Raw genomic sequence first — 24,797 nt, 5'->3', positions numbered from 1 at the left:
AAGTGCTCCGGTCAGGGCATGTCGTATACCCCGGAACACCAGTAAACACACACACACACACACACACACACACTAAAAGAGTGGAGTACACAAAGGCTGATAAAGCACAAAGCGTAAGTGTGTGTCCGTTTACCACCAGGTCATCCACACAGTCCCACCTTCAGCCCAGTTTTCCTTAGTGCCAAACACTTCCTAACGTTCCTCAGTGGCTGATGTTCTGCTAATCTCTTTCTCATGTCGTCATTCCTCATCCTATGTCTTCTTTTCTAATGCTCTAAGAAGAAACACGTGGAAATCCTTCCCACACTGCACTGCTGTGACTGGAAGACTCATGACTCTAAGGAGATCAGATGGACACTCATTTCAGCTCTGGAAGCTAAAGGTGTTGTCAGTTAGCTGAGGTTTAGATTAGGAATTAAATGAGCGCAAACCTTCACCAAGCTCCAAATATCCTTTTTGATATTGGCAGTTATTTGGATCAATGATCCTGATTATGTTAATATGCTTACTCACACTTTAGAGCAGGGCGTGTCATACTCATTTTAGTTCAGGGGCCAAATACAGACCTGTTTGATCTTAAGTGAGCCACAGATTCTAGTTGGGAAAAAGGAAATTCAACATTAATGTGCTCTGGTTTGCACTTCACGTATGTCAGTATATCAGTCCCTGCAGGATCTTCACTCAAATGTTCACTCAATGAAATTCGGGGAAATTCCGTGAAACAATTGGAGGAAAATTTGCCAGATTTTGGAAAAATTTTGAGTTCCTTCAACAATTTAGGATTAAAAATGACTGCCGTCATGTGATATAAGAACTGGAAAAACTGAACTCTGCAAATATTGTGGATTTGAAAAGAATTTTTGGAATTGGTGCGGCTGACAGATCTACAACTGAATTTGTTGGTAAATTACAAAATGTTTCATGTTTTTTCTGTTATTTTTACTTTCTCGAGTGGGCCGAATTTGATGCACTAAAGGGCCGGATTTGACCCCCAGGCCTTGAGTTTGACAAATGTGCTTTTAGAGGCTTGGGATACATTTATATCATAATGATACAGTAGGTCCAAATGTATGGGCACCCCCATTTTTCTTTTGAAAAATTGCCATGAACTGTGCCATCGAGATCTGAATGAAAATCTGTGAGATAATTGAGGAACCAACCCGACATAACTGAGTCAAGTTTCATAAAGATCGGTCAATTATGAACAAGATATACATTTTTAAACTTTCGCCAATGATGGATTTTTTGATTATCTGTATATTGATCTGGATCTCCTCCAAAATTTTATGGAATCTTCCAAGGCATAAGGTCTACCTTTGGTTGAAATTTTGTCAAAATTCTGTAATTTTGACTTAATCCTGCTAACAGACAAAACATATATTGTGTCTTTCTCTCTGTATGTGCAGGAACGTATAACAGAAATGTCCCTTCCTCTCTGTTCATACACGATACACCAGCGCTCGCCGCCTCTCCAGCTCCCAGCAGTGCCAGTCACTCAGCCCAGTCTCTGCACCATCTGCATATCAGCGCCATCCTCGGCCAAAGCATTAGATTAAATCCCTGTTTGAGTTGATTAACAAATGGCTGGTGAGCTCACACAGTTATTGAGTTATTTCTTAAATTGTCATCAAGGCCTTTTTTTGTGCCATTCGCTTTTCTTGGTTTGCGTTTAACCAGCAGAGCAGAGGTGCGCTGACGTCTGGAATGAGAGAGTAAAAACGTTGTGTCTAATATCAGTTTTGTTGGCACAAGCTCAGCCGTCTTGTTTGTACTTAAATCCCATTTATTCTTCCGCGGCGTCTTTACCCTTTTTTTTTTTTTTTTCTTGTTTTGCTCGTGAAACGAACAGTTAATCAAGCTGCTAATTGACTGACAGTCAGCGAGTGCATTGTTGTAATTGTCCAATCAGAAAGCTTGGAACGAACACAGTCACAGCTGATTCATCTCCGCCTCTTACCGCTGAATCCTCAAGCTGCAACGAGAAGACGAGCCAACAAGATTTATTTCCTGAAATAAGCCCTAAAAGTCTGTGTTAGTTTGTGCCACTCAGAACAGAAACCCAAGACAAAAGTTCCAATTGCCAGATGTGACAGTTTGTCTCCTTATGCATTTGTACAGATTGAATTAAAATGACACTTTTCAGTGTGTCTTTTCAACATTAAAGGATAAATAAATATAATGACTCAGTGTACAATTAATAGAGTTTAATTTAAGTGAAAGAAAACACACTTTAGATTCTGTGTGGTTGTTTTTAAACCTAAACACACGTCAGAAGTGTCTAAACAGGTGGTGTCAAACCGAATGCAGCTCGCTAGAGCCTCCTTTTCGGTCCACAGTTTGTTCATACAATATGGTTTTAAAAATTACAACAGTTTAAAAATGATGCTGCAAATTCCAGATTTGTCATAAGCCTCCCATTATAAGAAAATTAAATACAGTGACTTCCCAACATGTACAGTGACTTCTAACTTTTCTCTGCTCAAAGTTACATGATTTCTGTCAATTTAAAGTGCAATTTTTTTGCCAGAATTTATAAAAAGCAAAAACCAACAAACTGTAATTTCTCCTTAAAGCTGATATCTGGAGTTTCTGAGAAATCAAAAAAATATTTAACTAGTCTTTTACTGTGGTCTACTGCCAGTGGTGATTCATATACATTAATGTATATAAGTCCCTCCTTCGTCCTATAGACCCCTATACAAATGGAAACGATCGCCGAGTGCACCCAGCCAATAGGCTTCGACTTCCTGTTTTTCAGACTGTCAATCAAAGTGAATGCGGAACTGTGCACGGAAACAAGGCCGCGCGTCACAACAGCAAACAGGTAAATATGATTTTGGCTCTTATCTGACCCATAGACCTATATTAATGCGACCTGATGCGACCTTGTTACGTTCCGTGATGCGTGTGCATAAAAGTAGGCGTGGCTTCTGGTAGATTGGGAGAGGCAATAGGAGGAAGTGAGACTGTTTAGGGCGGGACATCGAGAGGTTTCTCAGAAACTCTGGATATCAGCTTTAATGATTCCCTAAATTGCATCCCAAATTTTGAAAAAATATTGTCTACAAATCCTAGGATTTCAAGGTATTAGATCCTGGTGTTATTAATATCTGTGAATTACTGTTTTTTAGCTAGGATATACTGAGTGAATTGTGGACTTTTTAAATGCCAAAAATCTTAACTCAAAAGCAGAAACTTTAAAATTGCTCTTATATGCATGAAAATTCAGCATTTTCCGCTCTATCCCACTTGAGATTAAACAGGGTCATATGTGTAAAATGAGTTTGATGCCTTTGTTCTAAGCATTCTCTGGTTCTAAGATCCTTTCAAATTGTTCCTCTGTTTACAAATATCCTGTTGTTCTAACAAGATACAAGACCCTCTGTTGTCTTAAGCACTGTACAGTGTAGTATTTGCTAATTGGCCTTAAGGGAGAAGTAAAGTTGTGCAGAAAACTAAATAAAACTGAAGAGAGGAGTTCGAGAGAGATGGTGTGGGAAGGAGACCGGCTGTTCTGTTTTCTCCAGCAGTCCAAACCAGAGACATGTGGCTCCCCAGACAAGCTGTCCAGAGTGGGAGGGCTCACTGGACTCATCGCAGGCCGGGGCCAAAACCGAATAGTTTGACAGAACACCATTGGATCATACAGAAGATTGGAACGGTCCAGAGTGAATTGTTTTTTCGTCTGTGTGTGTTTGTTTGGAACAGCGTGTGCAGACAACTGTCCATCTCCCCTCTCCGTCTGTGCCACCCCTGGCCGCCCCCCTCCCCATGCCCCCCAGCGGACATGCACACACAAACACTCTGACACATGCACGCTGTCTGGGCCTGTCCAGAAGGATAGCTTAAATGCTTTCAGTTGTACTGGACAGCTGAGGGATGAAGTGGCCAGCCACAGGCTTCCATTGGTTGGACACCTCATCTATAAACTGACTCATAGAAATGACTGGACTCACACCAACAGTTTAGTCAACACTGCCAGTTTATAATAGTTTTATATCATATTAACTTTCTCTTTATCTTCATTCAATTCTGACAGTCATTCCACTTCTTTTCCAATATAGTAGGAAGCTAAGCAGTTTACATCTCCAGATGACAACTTTCCTTGTTTTTTTAATTTTTCAGTTTCACCATTAACTTTATTTTTATTACCTCCACCAAGGAGGAAATAATCAACAGTGTTTATTTGTTTGTTTGTCTGTTTGCAGGATTACGTCAAAAATACTTAACGGATTTTGGCAAAATTCTAACCAAAGACATTAAGCCATGGAGATTCCATCAAATTTTGGAGGGCATTCAGATCAATATATTGATTCTGGATCCGTTTGAAAAGACAAAAAATTCCCTATTGGCGAAAATTAAAAAAATTATATCTCGGTTCATTATTGATTGATCTTTATGCAATTTGACTCAGTTTTGTTGGGTTGGTTTGTTCCTCAATGGTGATTTTTCAAGATTAGAATGAGGGTGCTCATACGTTTGGACGTTTTGTATAATTATTATTTGGGATAAAAATTCCTTCTCAGCCTTAAAGTGTGAACAATCATGGTACCACTGACCCAGATAAGTATAAATATCTGGCAAAGAGGATATTTGGAGCTTGGCGGAGGTTTGCGCTCTTGTTATTGATAATGTTAACCTTTATTAACACCGTGGTGAAATATGACTTTTCATTTTTAACCTTTTTTTCCTGAGGCTTTGCAATCGGAGCAAATTCAGGAGTTGAGAAAAACGTTCCTTTCAGAAGTGAATCCTCATTAGGGTGTTTGACCTTCTTCTTACTCTACCATCAACTTGATTGAAGTACAGTTGTCAATATTGATAGAAATTAGAACCAATTGTTGCTTTGGATGCATCTAATGTTCCATTTGATGGTTTTTATTGACATTCGCATTCATTCTGTGGAAAGTGTAGGATATTAGGATTATTTATTTATCATTTCCATCAACATTGATCAGGCATAACATTGGTACCTTTTATTTCTCAACTGACTTACCACCTAAGTGAACAGTCTTCTCAAAATTCAGAGCAAAAAAATACGGAATCAAAACGTTTTTTGTGAATCTGTTCAGGGCAAGATTTAGACGACTGGATCAGAAATCCAAAAACGGTAAAAAATGGCTGTAAATGTAGAAATAGGCTGTGTTTGAAATGGCACACTTTGTACTATACACCACAAAGTCAATAAGTATATACTGTCTGCTATATACTATTAGGATGATGTCCGATGATGACCGTTACCAGTGAAGTATGCTTCCCAAGATGCATTTCAAACAACAAAAACCTGAATCACACTGAGGCTAAATATCTCCGTTGACTCTCCACCTTTGAAAGTTCTGAAAACATTTTAAGCGAGAAAGTGACCAAGTAGAATATCAACATGTGCTCATTTGAGCCATAAAACTCACACACTTAACACATTTAATGCTGACATTTCAGAGATATTTTGGAGACCCTCCATTATGCAACTGACAAAACTTCCGGTTAACTTAAAAATTTACAAAGTGTTAAAATAATCTAATGGAAGACACGAACAGATGCTTTTGTTTTGAAAAGGGGATATTTGATTTTTAGCTTGAAGCTGGTCCCAGGACCATTATACATTCGATTGAGTTTGACGAGTGAGCCCACCATGCTTAAAAAGTGTCCCGATATAGTATACATTCAGGTATTTTTCACGTACTCAATCTTTGCATTCTATCTATTGTGAACACACTAAATACTAATTTTGAAGCCAGACTTAGTATGAGTTGTACAGTATAGGTTGTACGCTGGTATGCAAATTTGAATACAGCCCCAGTCTTTGGTGGCCATGTTTCATCTACATGTACAGACTCAGAGCATTATGGGGAAAAACGGACAATTACCTTGATATACACTGTCTCTATTTACTCACTGTTGCAGACCATGTACACGCTCTCTTGGAATTATGTTTTGTGTTGCAATAGCTTCTTATTGCAAAAAAATAAAGTTTCGGATACCACAACACACCCTTAGAGGTCTAGTGCCACTCATTCTAAAAATGGAGATGTTTTAGCAGAGAAAGATGGACCAGCAGCACAAAAATCTGCTGACTGGTGAATCTGTGCTGCAATGCCAACCCCTTAATCCCTCTTTACTGTTTTTCTTCTTTCTTTTTCTTTTTTTTTTACATCTTTCATATGCCTCTCACCTCCCATTCTGCCACTCTAACACAAGCACTGTGTTTATCACTGATAGCTGATCGAAAGAATATGCTTTGTTTATGAAATAACAGGAGAGGGACATGGCAAAGAAGGTGTGAGTGGGTGGATTGGTGAAAAAGAGAAAGAGAGAAGAGGTGTTATTTGGTCATCCTGATGATGTATTGGGCTTTGGCATTAGTCAGATTCTCATTTATTGGCCCCGCGTCTGTCTGTCTGCGTCTGTCTTTGTCCCCATAAAGTAGTGTAGATTAACCAATGCCACTCTCACACACTAATGCAAAAACACACGTAGATCCACCAGCACCCAGTGGTACCGTCATGGCCGACAGTCGCACGGTTTCTTCGGCGGAGCAGGTGTTTTTTCTGCAACGTGTTAACGAGCACGGCCTGCTGTCATTTCCACTTTAAATGAATGTCACAAATAGAACACATGCACTCACTGCCTGCTCTCCTGTTCCAGGAAATTAGCTGAAACAAGGTGATCAGAGCTGCTTTAGAAGTGTATTTTTTTTTTTAATCACTGTTTATTGGTGTGTTCCATGCGTGTCACCTAATGCGTGCTTGATTAAATGAGGTTGAACATTTGGTTTTTGTCTCAGTTGCTTAAACAGAGAAAGTGAACGGTTTACACAGCTCCAGACTTTGGAAAAGTGTCGTCGATCGTCAGCTGTGCACCTTGTCGCGTCTCATTTTTCATTCGTTTGTGCACGCTGCTTCCTTTCATATTTGTTATCACTGTATATCCAACCAGCTAAGTATAAAATCAGCACGCGCATCCCTCTTTAATCCTTGTGTGTGTGTGTGTGTGTGTGTCCATGCTGTTTCCAGTGAGTGTTATCCACTTCTGGGGTGTGGAAGTATTTGACACTTGTGTAATCCTCCAGCGGGTCAGCTGATAAAGCTGTGGTGCCACCTTGGTGCCAGTCTGTGCCAGCCATTTGGATAATACTCTGCCACCAGCTGCTCAGCAGATGTTAGTTTTTGCTGCTGCTGTCTAATACAGGCATTACGCTGACTGTAATACCACCTCTTTTTGGGTTTTCTTGATATCTTCTTTTTCTTTTTGCTGGCCTTTTTGAGTTAAGTTGTGTATCATTGAGCGCTTGTGTGTGTGTGTGTGTGTGTACGTATTCTGTGGAAAGGGGGTCGTCACCTCAAACACCTGCCTAAGTATCAGCCAGATGATGTTTCTGGCATGGATGCTGGATGGATCTCGTGCTGGTAAACATGTTTTTGTCATTTTTTACACGATAATCCGATTTGAATCTGGCAAGAGCCGCCGGAGTCATAGAGATTCGGCGTGTGTGGATCTGTGTAAATACTGCAGTGTGTGCGTGTGATATTCTTTGGACAGATGAGGGTTGAGCGAGCAGGCGCTAAACTGTCAAGGGAATCAAATCTGTATTAATATCATCAGTATTATTGCTGCAGTTTTCTGTTTACCAGAATTACGATAATCGTCGTATCATCTGAGTACCCCACCCTTTTGTATGATTAACATATTTCACTAATGTTCTACCTTTTCTTCTTCTTTTCTTCATCTATACCACCAGGTGAATACATAAAGAATTGGCGACCACGTTACTTCCTGCTGAAGACAGACGGCTCTTTCATCGGCTACAAGGAGAAGCCTCTGGATTCCGACCTGCCCTATCCCCTCAATAACTTCTCTGTAGCAAGTATGTTACCTACACACGATATGTGAATTGAAAAAAAAAGATAGAAGAGGAGAGAGAAGAAGTGATAGAAAGAGAGGGCTAGTTTCCCGGACCTATAGAGCATTAATTCGGTGCGCAGGAGGCAATAAAAATCATTGTGAAATCAGGGGTTCTCAACCTTGGGGTCGCCAGACACTGGTAGGGGGTCGCCAAATGCCTTCAAGAAACTAAGAATATATTTTGAACAATTTGAGCGCATTTTTTTTTTTTTTGCTTATTTTTACCCTTTTTCTGCAACTACCAAACTTGCCATATTTTAACCTATTTTCATCACTTGCCCATGTCTGCCACTTCACTATGAAATTTCAATGCCTTTTCTGCACATTTTTCCACTTTCAAGACATATTCAGCATTTATAAACCCTTTCCACCACTTTTCCAACCTAATGTCATATATTTTGACCCATTATTGTCACTTTTAAGCTCTTTTCACCACATTTAATGCATATTTTTGCCAATTTAAAAACATTCACAATTTGTCGGCCCCATTATTTGCTACCTTTTAAGTTACATTACCCCAATTTCTGTCACTTTAAGCCAATATAAAATTTTTGGCCACTTTCAGCAGCTTTTCCGCCATTTTTGGTCACTTTTAACCCATTTATATCTTTAAGATGACTATTTACTAACAGTAAATAATAACAGTGGATATTATTCAGATAAATAAATGTGATTATCACAGATTCATAGAACAATGGACAATCATTTTGCTGATTTTATGGATGTGCCCTAAAAAGCTCTCCCCTTTATTCCCCCTTATAGATGGCTCTGTCTCCACATGACTGTTCTTGAATGTTCATGTCTGTGTTCAACCACCTTTTTGGGGGTCGCGGGCTGAAAAATGTGGAAAACCACTGGTGTAAATTACCAAATTATTCAGAAATAGATATCTCCTCCAAAGTCACAAATTCAATGAAATTCAACAACATTTTCAGGGGCTCGCAATTTTCCCTGTGCCTATATCCCATGACTGAAGTCATTTTTAACTGCAAACTTCGGAAGGGATGAGAAACAGGAAAGAAATGGAGCATCATCAGCGTAGAACGCATTGGAGGAGACCAAGACTTGAGTTGGAGAACGAGGAAAAACGGAGAGGGAAAGTTTGTGACGAGGACAAGCCAGGCCATACTTTCTGTCCTGGCGGTTTGGCACAACACTGGCACGACCACATCTGTTGCCCAAAGCTGGGAGGCCAGGTGGTGTGTGCATGTGTGTATGCGCAAGTACATGTGTGTGTTTATTGTACGTTCTTATGAGTGTGTTTATGAGTGTATGAATAACAGAAGTGGTCAGATGGAGCAGAGATGGTGCAGGCCTGTTCCCTGCAGAGGGACTCATACATACAAGCTTGTCTCATAAACACACACTCACACACACACACACATGCAGACACACACAAATCTGCCTCACAGATTTCATAATTGCCTGCTGTGGCAAACAACCCAATTTCAACTAGCATTCAAACTTTTCCGTGTGTGTTTGTCCATTGGTGAATGCAGTTTTTTTGTTTTGTTTTGCACCCACTAAAGCTTGACCTGGTTTCCTGGTCTCTCAACAGGCCTTGTGTGCAAATCACATTGTCACTTCTTTATGTATTTCTGAGTTTAAATGGAAAGACAGTCATTTGTATGGTGTAAATTATGTTATCATTAACCTTTCAATATATTGAGACCTTGCCCTGACATGATGTGCTTTGCCATACTTAAACAGAGTAACTGGGGAAAAAGAAGGCTGAGCAAACTGAATAATTTACTGTTGAAATATTGTAACAAGCACTATTTATCAGAAAGTCGACAAATTTGGGACGCATCATCAGTAGTGTTCCTTTGAATCAGGAGGTGTTTCGGACTTTTTAACATGAGACACCCTCATCAAAGTTGGCGTGCTACAGGGTGATCAAGCCCAAGCTTTCTGCCCATAACTGTTAACCATTTAAAGAGAAGATCCTGCATGGATTTTCCACCTAAATTCTGTGGCCCATGTGAGATTAAACTTTTCTGTGTTTGGCCCCTGAACTAAAATGAGTTTGTGTGTAGAGCAAAAAACGGCTGTTCTGGGACCTCTCTGCCATTCCAGCAGCTGTATGGAAAGCCCGAAGCGAATGAAGATCCCCCCTCGCTCATTCATGAGCTACATGGAAAGGCATATACAGAGAGAGCGGTCAGCATGACCCCCGGAACAGAACCATAGACGTTAAATGGCAACTGGAGACAAAGAGGAGGAGCTGGGGTGGGAGTGGCCAGCAATGCGTTTGCGGATGAAGCGTGCAGAAGTAGGCGTGTTGCAGTGGTTTAACTGCAGCGCCGTGACTAACTCTAACCAATGGGAAGCATGGAACATGATCAGCTGGATGATGGGGACGGATGCTGTCAGTTGTTAACAGCTACTGTCAGCTGAATGGGCTGGGCTAGCTTGACTTCCCTGCCTGGCTGAACAAACACAATGGTCACTTCAAATCCAATAAGTAGAGATTGAAGCTCCTTCCTTTCTTTCCCATCATTTCTTTGGTCAAATCCTCACTGTAATCATCCTGTGATTACAGAATGTCAACTGATGAAGACAGAGAGGCCCAAGCCAAACACCTTCATCATCCGCTGTCTCCAGTGGACCACTGTCATCGAGCGTACTTTCCACGTGGACTCGCCGGATGAGAGGTCTGTTTGCTCACAGTCCACCAGAGTCCTGCAGCTAGAGTTTAGTGAATAAACAGCACACACACAAAGATACACAAGTTCCTCTAAAGGGCAAGTTGTCACCCTCAGTTCAATCAACAACATGTGTTTGTTGTTACTACTTCAGAGGGAAGGGTTGACATATTCTCATTCAAATCAAGAACTGTATAGCTGTGTTAGAAATACCCAAAGAAGTTATTGAGTTTCCACTTTCAAACATCACTGACACTAGTTATGAGTTATGTAGACAGTAAAGTAAAAAGGTTTGTTATTTTGGTGACTGGGAGAGAGAGACAGAGAGAGAGAGAAAGGAAGTGGGTGAGGGAGACAGAAAGGAAAGGAGACCTTTCAAGTGGTGTTGGCATAAATTCTCCAGCTGCTCAGTTCCTTTTTGAGAAGCTGAGGTGTTTATCTCCAGGAAAATGAACAGCTTTGCCCAGAAGACCACAGATGCTTCCGTGCATCCTTTGAGTTTGTGTGTTCTTTATCTGTGTTTGTGCGCATGTGTGTGTGTGTGTGTGTGTGTGTGTGTGTGTGTGTGTGTGTGTGTGTGTGTGTGTGTGTGTGTGTGTGTGTGTGTGTGTGTGTGTGTGTGTATATGCGTGTGTGATACAGCTGTCTGCGTCCAACTTTGTCTTTGCTTTGCACATTTTTTGGTTATAGTTTTTCTTCTACATGATCAAATTTACACACAAAAACCATAACTTTCTAATGATTGCTTCTTGAAGTTAAGTTTGCGAGTCAATTCATTGGTTTTCTCCAGTTTGATTTGGAAAGAAGTTTCATTTTCCACAGCTGGGTTCTGGGTGTTTTTTTTTTCTTTTTCTTTTGCATGTTACTGTATCCATTGTACTGTACTAGAGCTGGCAGAACTCCAGCTACCTCAGCCCAGCCGTGAGCAGACAGGGTGGCAAGTGTTGGCATGGAGCCCGACTGTAGGCAGGCCCATTTTCTCTCATTAGCCCAAAAAACTCCTCATTATAAAGAAAAAAAAACACTCTAAACAGAGAAAGAGCATTTATTTGCTGCCTGACCTTGAGAGTTCCCCATTGCTACACACACACACGCACAAAAACACGCACGAATGCCACAAAATTAGTGTTCCAACGTCGCAGAAGGAGTCTACGTGGAGTTTGCCCTTGTTTTGAAATGTGTAGGGTAGCCTCAGATGTCTTTGCAGATGAAAGAGGTTCACATCTTAAAAAACATGTGGCTCTGTTTAGGTTTAGATGAATGTGCTTCCCAGATCCCTTAAGGAAGCATATGGGCATGTAACTCAAAACAAAACAAAGGACACTTAGGTGATCTTTTTATGAGTCAAACAGGTTTCATTATTACACTCTTTTACAGCTTACTTAGCACGCGCTCGTAAACCCAAATTTGCTTCTGCCGAGTTCAGAGGATTTCTGCGTATTTGGATATTGTCTTTGGTTCACCTCCGTTGGGGTTTTTCTGCTCTGACATATAACCCCTGCTGCATGTGGCGCAGGATAAACGTTGTTTGAGGGAAGATCAGCAAGAGGAAACTTCAACAGAGAAGCCTTTTTGAACCCTGATCCTTCAACGACAAACCACATTTTGCCATTTTTATTTAGTGTGTGAGATCAAAAATATCCATTTCAAACTATCTACGTCTTTTGAGAACAAAGCGAGGACTGCCTGTGTTTAGCAGCCATTATATTGATCAATGTCACATGAGGTTAATGAGTATAGAATACACAGAACAGCAGAGACACACACACCCACCCACACACACACACACACACACACAAGGTAACGCACGTTGTTGCAACAGATGTTGAACATTGTCTCTAATAGAATCTCAATGGAGAGGAACAATGTTTGGGGAACAATAATGTATTGTTCCAGTTAATGCATTGGTGAGCAGACACTCTGTCTTACACACACAAACACACACACGCACACACATTTACAGGCAAGGAAACATGGACTAGTTGTATTAAACGTGCTCTAAATGATACGTTTTCATTTATTCAAAAGCTTTCTTGACCAGGATGCTCAAACCAACATATTTAACTTATATTTTACAAAGATTTTTAATGTATTTGTTTTACTCTGTCATGGGACATAAGCAGGGAGACACAGTGTCAATATAATATCATGGCGCATGAGCTACTGTCCCTAAATTTTAAAGCTGAGGTAATTTGAAATGAAATTCCAAAGCTCCACCATAACTCGTCTGCTTTGCCTCTTCTTTTCTAAACCTAGAGATGAGTGGACGGAAGCCATTCAGATGGTGGCAGACAAGCTGCAGAGACAAGAGGAGGAAAGGATCCAGTGCAGCCCGACGTCCAACATCGACAACATGGTGGAGGAGGAAATGGATATCTCCACAACGCACCACAAACGCAAGGTATTTACACCCAATCAGAGAGATTTATTAATGCAAATCAGAAACTGTTATATTTTGTAATTCTGCTTTGAGTTATAGTGCAGTTACATCATACAAAAATGTATTAAAAACCTGTCTCTTGATTGTGTTTTTTTTAAAAAACTGATAAATACCATAAGATAGACATGGGCAACTAGTGTCCCAGGGGCCACATGCCATCAAAAAAACCCCAATGCACGTAAAATGACAAAACAAATACAGGACAACAAGAAAACCCCAAATAACCCAAAAACACATAACATTAGATAAAGATAGAGAAACAGAAAAAAACATGTGAAATGGGAGAAAAACACACAAAATGACTCCAAAAATACAAATGAGAGAAAAATATGCAAAAAGCCAACAAAATACACAAAACCAAAACCAAAAATACATCAAAATGACTAAAATACAAAAAAGAAATAAAAAAACTTTTGTTCTTTCCTGTATTAATGCTGAGATTGGTCAATATTCTAAATGATGACATGAATGTTCCCACTGTGATAAAAGTTGTCCATCTCTGCCATAAGCACTCACATTTAAAACCTAATCATATCTGACACTGAATACTTTATTTCCTGCTCATCAGACGATGAGTGACTTTGACTACCTGAAGCTGCTGGGTAAAGGAACGTTTGGTAAAGTCATTCTAGTTCGGGAGAAGGCCAGTGGGAAATACTACGCCATGAAAATCCTCAAGAAAGAAGTCATCATAGCCAAGGTTTGGATCCACATCTACTCCATGTATGCTCTGCCTTTTAAAATGTCAATGACTTGGTGCTTATTTGATCTGTTTATGCTTTCCTGTTACTTGCATTAAGTTCTTTGCATTAATTTCATGCTGTTCTGCTGATTTGTGTGTGTGTGTGTGTGTGTACACAGGATGAAGTGGCTCACACGCTCACAGAGAGCAGAGTACTTAAAAACACCAGACACCCTTTTCTCACGGTGAGTACCAAACACAAGGTTACACATATGGAGAGCGTGTCCTGACATCTGTAAGAGTGTAAGATGTAACGTGCACGTCCATATTGATCCTATACATGCTTGACTCCCACGAGGCTAATTAAGAGTTAGACACCGAATTGTTGTATTTTTATGGCCGCATCTGTTTGCTTTGATGTACACAACCATATGGTTGCTTCTGTTCAAATCTACAGTCTACTTTCCCTTTTAAACAGATGCACACACACACACACTAACACACACACACACACACACACACACAACACGCAATTACAGTTCACATCAGCGTTTACCCCTGTCACACCTGCAGCCACAAAGAGATTCAGACCAACTGTTCTTTTGTTTAGCAGCTTTCTCCCACTGAAGAAAACACACACAGTCACACACACCTACTTCACACACTCACACACGCTCGCTTTGAATAAGCAAATACAGACATAAACAGTTTGAAGCGATGAATGATCATGTTTTGTTGCTCCTGCTGTTCTAGGCAGAATGGGACCGGACTCCCCGCTGTGTGTGAAATCATTTGCGTATTCACTTTGTGTTGGCTGTACAAGGAGTACATATAGAAAACAAGTTTATGACAACTTCACAGGGGAAAAAAAAAAAGTGTTTTAAACTTTTTAAAGTACTCCTCCTGTTTAGTTTGATCATGCCATGGTCGTAAAAACCAGTAGTGGAGTGTCAGGGCCAGAAAAGTCTTCTTTATTTTCTATCACTCTAAACTCATTCAGAATTGTGTCAAACGCAAGGCCCGGGGATCAAATCCGGCCTTTTAAAGCTCCAAATTTGGAAATAAGTAAAAAATGACAGTGAAATTATCAACTCATTACCAACTAATTCAGTTGTTGATATCTCAGTACCTCCAAAATATACAAATTCAATGAAACGCCACAATATATTGCTTATGTCACATGATGGCAGTTTTTTCTTTTTTTTGAACAACTTAAATTTTTTTTAGAATCTTGCAATTTCCTTCAAATTAATCCACAAAATGTACCCAGATGAAATGAAAAATGCCACAAAATCAAGGAAATTTTAAGTGAAGATTCTGCATGGACTGATATGTGTAACGTATTGCTTAATTATTGTAGGTTCCTTACATACTTTCTATAACATTTATACGTGGAAGTGCAAAACTAAGGTACATTCATGTAGAAATTTCTGATTTTCCTGCGTAAAATTTGCGGCCCACTGAACTAAAATGAGTTTGACATTAGATTAGATTAGATTATTAGTAATAAATCCTTTAAAATAGTCTATTTGGGCCTTTTTTCTAGGGTTGTGCATTGCCCTGAATCTGACGATACGATATGATTTGCATGCCATGATACACTATACATCGCGATATATCACATTTACAAGTACAAAATGGTATGAAATACAATTTATTTCATTTTTTATAAACTTGCAAGAGCCAATAAATAGTAACAGTACCTATATATAAAAAAAGTGGTATGATTATTAAACTGTCAAATTACATTTTTCCAAAAAGTTTAACTTTTGGTTCTACAAAAGATTCTATTTCTTCAAGTTCTTAAATTAAAAAAGGAACCACATACATCTATAAAAGTGCAAAGTATGTATTATGAAAATAAAGTGAAATAAACTTCCAGCTAAAATGTATTGAGGAGTGAGGTATTTTAACAAGGTTTGATGTGGTTCACTGACACCTAGTGACCTGGCGTTTACATGATGCATATGTCATTGCGATTAAATGGTTAAAACATGATTGAAAATATCAATTTGGACATTTTTTGGATCGATACGATAATCGTGTGGTGAAATATTGCGATAAACCGGCAAATCGATTTTTTCTTACACCCTTACTTTTTACGTGTTTCTTCTTCTTACATCCTGTTGTGTTTTAGCTTTCATCTGTTGTCCTTTGAGAGCACAACTCAATAAATATAGCAATGAATCTATTCGATGCTACGTGGATCTCAACCTGTGACGATATAATGATGGTATTAAGTGATGGAATACAGAGATTGAACATCATTGAAAGTCTGAAAGGTGTTAAATGCACACTACACCACTGTTGGAGACGTTTAGCACCAGTTCACAAGTGATGAATTGATTACAGTAATTGTGTTAAGAGGAACACTCTGTACACAGCATTGACTCAGTAATACAATGGTACATGTATTCCTTCACACTCCAAACTCACCCTGTGTACTCCAATTACTGCATTAACAATCGTCCCCATCAGGAGGAAGGATCAACATTCAAAATAGAAAACAAGTTGTTTAAAGGGCCTATATCATGCTAAATCAACTTTTTTGAACTTTTAACCTTGTTACAATGTTAATTCCTTATCAAAAACACCCCCAAAAATGTATTGGGCTTCCTTCCTGCATCTTTCAGCAAACCTCACTAATCCTGCTCTCTGAGCTGCTGCTGCTGCTCTGCCCTCTTCTGAAAAACGAGAGGTCAGGCTTTTGTGACATCACAAAAGTCCAGGAAGTGCCTGCTGCCAGCCGCGCCTCCACAGTGAACAAACAAGCTAAAGGCATGCGAGCTACATACACAAAATGTGTTCTCTGCATTTAACCCCTCCCAGAGGAGCAGTGGGCAGCAACGGTGTAGAACCAAGGGAGCAGTTCCATTTTTAGTACCCGTTATATCGCCTCGTATCGCCTTTGTCATGATCTGACGTGTTTGTAACACAATGCGATGAAGCGGTTGCACAAAACAAATGCTTATCGCCTTAAATGCACTATTCCTGTAGTTCGTAGAGATAAGGAGGAGAAGAAAATGACTTAGCAGCTTAACACTCCGGTGTTTGAAGCAGCTGATCTCCACTGCTGCTGCTGCTGTGATAAACACACAGTCTGAAGTGCTGAGTCGGACTCATAATCACAAAAGATTAGGCGTTTTCACTTCCGACACGATACCAATTTGCTGCATTGGGAATCAGCCGATATCATACAAACTTTTATTTCTTACTTTGTAGTGTGGAATGTTAGAATCTTGATCAAGAGATCTTACAGTAGGTATGAGAAAAACTGACACATTTCTTAATAACCAATGGGTAACTGTACATACATTTTAACCCTAAATATAAGAATAATCTGCAATTGAAATTAATTTTAAAAAAATTAGAAATTGGAAGACCCTGAAAAATAGCCTCAATAAATCCAATAAAAACTAAAAAGTATATGTTTTTAAAGAGTAAAATAACTACTAGTTTAACTTAAACATAAGCATATTCAATAAAAACGAATTATGTTTCAGAGTGCTTATGTCACAGATTTTTGATGCATGTATTTATCCAATACTCCTTTTTTTAATTTATTTTTAGTTTTTTACTGATATTGATATTGGATCGGCTCAGCCTGCAATAAACTGCTCACTGTTATATACAAGAACACAGTGAAAACTACTTTAAATGTTTGTGAATCTCTAAAAAACCAGTAGCCCGTCACATGTCACATGTCAGAAGCTAAAGATAATGCATTAATAATCATCTCTGTTTGCTGCATCTTGTTTCAGTCATTGAAGTATTCATTCCAAACTAAAGATCGCCTTTGTTTTGTAATGGAGTACGTCAACGGAGGCGAGGTAAGACACAAACTCTCACACACACACTTTTTTTAAGTATTAAAAACAGATTAACTGTGTATAACAATGGGGTTTTGTATGTTTGTTTGTTTGTTTGTTGACAACCATCACTTTCTGCTCACACCTGCACGGATGGATGTGTAACAGCAGTCCACCAAAGAATAGCTGGAGAAATATGTTAAGGTTTCATTAAATCACGCAAATTTTTTCCCGGAAAGTTACATTGAAATTTGCTTTCATCTCCTGACATGTTTCGACTGCCAACTGTCAGTCTTCCTCAGAGGCAACTACTGATTGCTTTGATGTATCCTTATCGACAGTGTACATTTTAGGACATGCTCAGGTCTCAGAGTGAGGTGTCAGGAAAACCTCTGTTATTTATCAGACCAAACGGATCATGACTCAGCAAAACCTCCGTCAGATGTAACGGCCTCACTTGTCAAACCAAGCGGCTACAAATGACACGGCCTCAGGCTTCAAAATAAAAGTCAGCAGACTCAATGGCCTCAAGACATAAAACAGAGTAAAGTTGTAATATTTAGAGAATTAAGTTGTAATTTCATGAGAATAAAGTTGTATCTTAATAAATCATAATTTTATGAGATTATAATCGTAATGTATCGAGGTTAAAGTCCTAATTTTATTAGAATAAAGTTGAATTACAAACAGGATCTTGTCTGTATTTAATGAGATTTAGGTTTCACACATTTTTTAAATTGTATTTATTTATTTAGAGTAGCTTTATTGATCCCGCTGTGGGGGAAATTTAAAAGATCAATCAATCAAAGCTGAATTGAAATCAAATCGCTATTAATTGATTCAAAACTTTATTAATTGAAATTGATTCAGGAAATTGGCCATGATATCCAGCTCTACTAAGGATACATCAAAGCAATCAGTAGATGCCTCTGAGGAAGACTGACAGTTGGCATTTGAAACATGTCAGGAGATTAAAGTCCGTGTAAAGCAGAAATAAATTAGTGTTATGAGTTTGTCACGCCACAGAAACATGTGTCATTGACCACTGAGCCAAATTTGAAAGATGAAAAGAGTCACTAAGTATATAAAATTTGGTCTAAAAATCATAGAAAAACAAGCATTTCTCTCTGCTCTGAGACGCTGGGGGCGTGTCAGTTAGAGGTGCTGGAACCACGCCCACGCACGGGAAGGGCACCGACTCCGTGTACTGTGTCTATGGGAGAGAGCAGTGTGAAAGTGGCTCCAGCGTTGATACTGCTTCTCCCATTGGTTTTCCAAAAGTGCTCGGATCAGGCCAAACGAGGTGTCAGCGGAAAGGTCTGCTCCGCCCAAGTCCGAAAGCGAAACACACAATCTTGTGCAAAAAAACTGCTCATTTCATGGAAAATGTGGCACCAGCGGACGTGTTTTATTCCCCCGAGTCCGAATATGTGGTTTGTTTTCGGCTTGGGGTCGAATTGCGTCCGCTGGAGGCCGTGGAAGTTTGGTTTGCTTCAGCAGCAGGGTCGGGTTTATGCTAATGATGGCTCTGTTACGTAACACGGCTATGATTTCTGACCCGCCCATTAAATCCTGAACACAGAAATTTGAAACACAGTTTGTGAAACCTAGCTCCACAATTACATTATAAATGGTTCAATGGCTTTTTTTAACATGTTTTAAGGAATACATTTATGACCTATTTAATGGCTGCATTTGCTTTACACGGACTTTAAAGTACATTTCAAAGTACATTTCCTGAAAAAGGTTGTCTGAATAAATTAAACCTTAACATATTGTTTCATAAAAGAAGACAAAACAAAGTTGTTTCTCCGTTAATTTTCCAGCTATAGCTTTCCCTTTCCTTCCTCGCCTTTTGTTTCTGATCCACTCTTCAGACACTGCTGTCAATTTATGAACACACCTATGTGGCACATTCAGAGATCAAATGAGTTTAGACCCCCCCCGCCCCCATCCCCTCCCCCTTTTCCATTTCTCAGCTTTTTAATCGGCCCGTTCTCGCAATCTTGGTTCATTCCATTAGTGTAACTGTCACCTGCTCCACTCCCAGTGAGGAGGTTCAGCCAGCACACACACACACACACACCAGCAAAAGTGTTCAGACTGATACACACTGCTAAATTTCATCTTTACAATTTGTGACAACACACGCGTGCACACACACACACACACGCACACACACACACAACACATTACAAACCTGCCACCGCCACAGCTGCCAGTAAACTGATGAAGGCCCACCTGTCGTGTTAGCCTATCTCACTGCAACATCTACACACACACACACACACGCGCTCGCGGACCAACATGCTAACATCATTTGAGCAAGGTGGTGTGTTAGCGTCACTCCTGTGGCCATATGCAAACCTCCCTCAACAATTAATGGGGGGGGGGGGGAGATGTGTGTCCTTTGGCCTCGTGGGTAATTTGTATGACTCGACTGGTGCAGCGCAGCAGGCTGGTGTAATTTAGGTGCCACGTGTAGCTGTGTGATAGTGACAACATGACAGCAAGGAGAGGGAAGCTGCAGAGGAGGAAGGAGTGGGTGGAGAAGGAGAGAGGACAGATCAAGATACCGGTGGGGGGGACACAAAAAAAATTATTTTTTGTTTAATTTGGAGTTTGAAAAAGAAAATGAAGGTAGTTTGATACAAGAGTAGAGTGAATAAAAGCTGATGCTCGGGGGGAAGGGCCAGTTAGGGTCATGAACCCATGTGGGGTCGCCTGAAATATCTAGTAATAAAAAACATCTTTTTTTAAAAAAATATATATATTTGGAAATGTTTATTTTGTTTAAAAAAAAGAAAATTATATTTTAAAATGTAAATTTTCTTTAAATTTATGTTCCTTTTTTTAAAAAAAAAAAAAATATATATATATATATATATATTTAGAGTAGAATAGTGACGTTACTGTAATTGAGTTGCTTTTATGGGTATATTTCTAAATCAGTAATTTAACTTGTATGTAAGTAAGTAAATAAAATATATTTGTATAGCACTTTTCACAAACAATAGTCACACTGGGCTTCACAGTGGTAAAATGAATAAAATAGACAAGTATAAAAGCATGTAATCAAGTAAAGAGCACAAAGTGCAACAAAACACAAGTATGTTTTAAAATAACTAAAGTAATTTGTTATCTTTTTTTGTTTTAAAATGAACAACGGACATTGTGAAACTACAAAAAAAATTTAATGATCAGACAACAATCAAATGCATCACTACGACAGCGTATTAGGGCGTAATATTCAGAGAATAAAGTCACAATATTTCCAGATTAAAATTGTAATATTTTGAGATTAAAGTTGTAATATTTCGAGAATAAAGTGGTGATGTTATTATAACAAAATTGAATTGAATTGTCTGCATTTCGTGAGATTATATTTCTCTTGAGGTTTCACACATGGTGAAATTTTAAAAATGTATTTATTTATTTATTTAGAGTAGAGTAGGAGAATATAGTAGCTTTATGATCTTGCAGTGGGAGGTCATATTTTCATTTATACGTTTGTTTTGAAAGCTCAAACTCAGAGGTGAAAGTAATGGATTACAAATACTCAGGTTACTGTAATTGAGTTGCTTTCATGGGTAGTTGTACTTTTTTGAGTATATTTCTAAATACTGTACTTAACCCTTTAATACTATACTTAACCCTTTAATACAGTACCTTTAATACCTGTAATATTAACATCTCCGCTTCTAGTGTATTGATTAAAACCTTGATTTGGCCCCTGATGCTAAACTCTACATCAGTACTGGCCAACATAACACAAGCAAGGTGTGTGTGTGTGTGTGTGTGTGTGTGTGTGTGTGTGTGTGTGTGTGTGTGTGTGTGTGTGTGTGTGTGTGTGTGTGTGTGTGTGTGTGTGTGTGTGTGTGTGTGTGTGTGTGTGTGTGTGTGTGTGTGTGTGTGTGTGTGTGTGTGTGTGTGCGTGCGTGCGTGTGTGAGGGATTGCTAGATGAGGCGCCAGCTGTGAGCACCTCCATCCATCCTTTTCTGAGATGCCCCCCATACACACACACACACACACACACACACACGTAGCAGACCCTCCGTTCACCCGCCCCTTTGCTATCTATCATCTCAATATGGTGCGAGCAGCCAGTTTGTGTTGTGCTAATTTCCTCCAATAAATCAGTAATTATTGCTGTGCTGTCCCTGCTGTCCTTCTCTCTCTCTCTCTCTCTCTCTCTCTCTCTCTCTCTCTCTCTCTCTCTCTCTCTCCCCCCAACCTTCCCCCCCCCCCTCCTCCTCCTCCTCCTGCAGCTGTTTTTCCATTTGTCCAGAGAGCGCGTGTTCTCAGAGGAACGCACGCGCTTCTACGGCGCAGAGATTGTCTCGGCTCTCGACTACCTGCACTCAGCCAAGATCGTGTACCGAGACCTGAAGGTAAAAAACAAAAATAAAAAAAATAAAAATCAAGAAGCGTGCTGTGGGACAGGTGCACGAGTCTGATCACTTATTTGAAGAAGTAAAAAAAAAAAAAAACTTCTTTTGTGTGTGTTGGCATCTCCACCTTCTGGGTTTGAACTTTTTTTTCCATTCAGAAGGAGTAAATGAGGGGCTCAGGATGGTGTGGTAATTAAAGAGTGGGACACACACACACACACACACACACACTCTGTAGCACTAACGTGATGCAGTGTGTGGATGCAGAGGGAGGTGATGGTGCCAGAGGCAGCCATGGGTCTGTCTGAGTGTCTGTATGGAAGCGTTGGTTGGCCTCAGCCCCAAACACAGCAGCCAAGAAAACAGAAGAAGAAGAAGAAGAAGAGGCAGCCAGAGTGGGAGAAAAAGTCGTGCTATTAAAATTAAAAGGATGAGCAGCCTTCACTGTAACTCCTGAAATGGAATCCCTCGTCAACTCTGTACACTGTTTGTTTTGAAAGCTCAAACCCAGAAGTGAAAGTAACAGATTATGCATGACCATGAATGTGACGATACAATACGATTTGCATGTTACGGTACGGTGTATTCGAATACTAAACAATATGATATACATTGCATTATGAATCTTTACATGAGAAACAATGTATTTCTTTTTTTTATTTAAAAAACTTGCAAGAACAAGTAAATGGTAACTAACCGTAAGTTAAGTACCAATATCACAAGTGGTATATTTATCAAACCGTCAAATGACATTTTTTCAAAAAGTTAAACTTTTGCTTCTACAACAGATTGTGATTCTGTTAAGTTCTTAAGCTAAAATGCATTAAGGAGTGTGGGCGTCTAACAAGGTCTGACGTGGTTCACTGACACCCAGTGACCGTCGGTTACGTGCTATGCATATGGTTTTTTCGTTAAAACATGATTTCAAAAATTGATTTGCTAATTTTTTTGGATTAATATGATGATCGTGCGGTAAAATATTGCAATATATCCGCCGAATCGATTTTTTTTTCAATTACTCACGTTACTGTAATTTGAGCTTTTATGGGTACTTGTACTTTTTTGTGTATGTTTCTAAATCAGTCAATTTGCGTGTACTTAAGTACGTTTTAAAAGATGTAATTTGTTATATTTCTACATCCAACTGTTACTTAGTAAATTATCATTTTTTTTTTGTTTTAAAATGACCAACAAAAATGTAATGACAAGACAACAAATGCATCACATCCCAGATTAAATGTAACAAAACCAAAACAGCATTGAATGCCAGTTATTTTCCCAGTTTTTCAGTTCATCAATTCAGCTTTTTTTGTTCTTAATTGAATTCATTGGTGTTATTTTTTTAAAGTACATTTTGACAAACCTTTTATTTTATACAGATGTCTTTATGGAAAATAAATTAAGTACCAATTGTGTAAGATTTTGTCTCTTCCTTTTTACGTTTATACGTGAGATGTTTACTGTACGCAAGGGAATCGTGGCAAGATTTATTACCAAAAATAAACATGGGGGTGAAAGTAACTAGTAACTTTTACTTTGAGCACTATTTAATTTAATACAATTTCAATCAAGATGCAGTATATATACAGTATAGTATATATATCGGCACACCTCTGCTCAAATTGTATTATTGATATATTTATTTATCAGTCACAATAAAAGATGACGAGACGTTTTCTTGCTTGTTTGCAGTTGGAAAACCTGATGCTGGATAAAGACGGTCACATTAAGATCACAGACTTCGGACTCTGTAAAGAAGGAATCACAGACGCTGCGACCATGAAGACCTTCTGTGGGACGCCAGAATACCTCGCACCTGAGGTAATACTTCCCTTCCTTTTCCACTAATATTTATTCACTTGATCCTCTTTTTCAGGACACAAAATTTCATTTTTCTTATAAAACTTTCACGATTTTTCAAACTTTTTCTTATTGTTGAATCTTTAACAGTGTAGCTTTAATTGAATATATTAACTGCACACGACTGTGGGCTTAATGATACACTTAAATACTTAAACTGTAACTGGTTTTCTTCAAATATTTACATAGTACACTGTAGCACTATTGCAGCTGGTTTTTAAATTCAGTTTATTTCTATGTAGGATTAAAAAGTATCTGATCATCCTCTCAAAAAGAATACAAAATTCCAAAGGATCACATGTCAAACGAAGGGCCAAATCTGGCCCTTTAGGGGTACGCGATGGCACTACAGGGGGTACTTGAGAGAGAGAGAGAGAGTCCCACTCCAGGCATAAGATGACTGGAAATTATAAAAACTATAGAAATAAATCTATTCGGGAGTCACTAAATCAGTGTTTTTCAACCTTGGGGTTGGGCCCTTATTCGGAGTTGCCTGGACTTTAAATTGGGTCACCTGAAATTTTGGAAAAATTTAAATAGATTATTCTTTTACTTAAAACAACACACAACCTTTTTGAAATATAAATCTAGTGCAGTAAAAATATGTATTTATATATCTGAGCTCAAACACGTTAAAAAATGATTGTATGATTGGGGCCGCCAGAAATTCTTGATTGGGGTCACGATCCCAAATTATTTACAAAATGGGATTCTTTAAAATGTGTGTTATCACTCGTTCATTCCATTATGCTCTATAGTTGTTTTTCAATAGTTTTCTAAGCAAAATGCTGTCGTGGGACAAAGGGGGTACATGGATTCAGAAATATGAAAAAGAGGGTACTTGAGTCAAAAAAGTTAAAGAACTGAGCGGTGGTTCCCAAACTTTTAGTGTCCAAGGTACACCAAAATACAAGTGAAAATCTGAAGGCACACCTATTGTGCAAAATAGCCTTTCTAACACGTGTTATCTCTCACATCATGTGCAATATTTGTAAATGTGCATAATTATTTACCAATGCCAAATAAAATGTGACAAAAACAACCATATTACTCATATATATGTATAT

The 24,797-nt window shown here is 39.0% G+C and overlaps 1 protein-coding gene across 4 annotated transcripts in view; it reads left to right on the top strand.

Annotated features, from left to right (window-relative positions):
- The window catches only part of akt3a (v-akt murine thymoma viral oncogene homolog 3a), a 74,063-nt gene that overhangs the window by 29,034 nt on the left and 20,232 nt on the right, over window positions 1-24,797 (top strand). For 3 of the 4 annotated variants that reach the window (XM_028468353.1, XM_028468352.1, XM_028468355.1), the window contains 8 exons: window positions 7,739-7,864; window positions 10,445-10,556; window positions 12,804-12,948; window positions 13,556-13,687; window positions 13,849-13,914; window positions 17,431-17,499; window positions 21,748-21,870; window positions 23,563-23,691. In XM_028468353.1, the coding sequence (XP_028324154.1) occupies window positions 7,739-7,864; window positions 10,445-10,556; window positions 12,804-12,948; window positions 13,556-13,687; window positions 13,849-13,914; window positions 17,431-17,499; window positions 21,748-21,870; window positions 23,563-23,691 (902 nt within the window). Of the gene's footprint in view, window positions 1-7,329; window positions 7,407-7,738; window positions 7,865-10,444; window positions 10,557-12,803; window positions 12,949-13,555; window positions 13,688-13,848; window positions 13,915-17,430; window positions 17,500-21,747; window positions 21,871-23,562; window positions 23,692-24,797 lie in introns of those variants that run through there. The other variant, XM_028468354.1, reaches the window with a different exon arrangement.

This window comes from Gouania willdenowi, chromosome 15 (assembly GCF_900634775.1).
Source record: "Gouania willdenowi chromosome 15, fGouWil2.1, whole genome shotgun sequence".
NCBI lineage: Eukaryota > Metazoa > Chordata > Actinopteri > Blenniiformes > Gobiesocidae > Gouania > Gouania willdenowi.
Note: the sequence above shows the minus strand (reverse complement) of the source record. Positions and strands in the feature narration are given on the sequence as shown.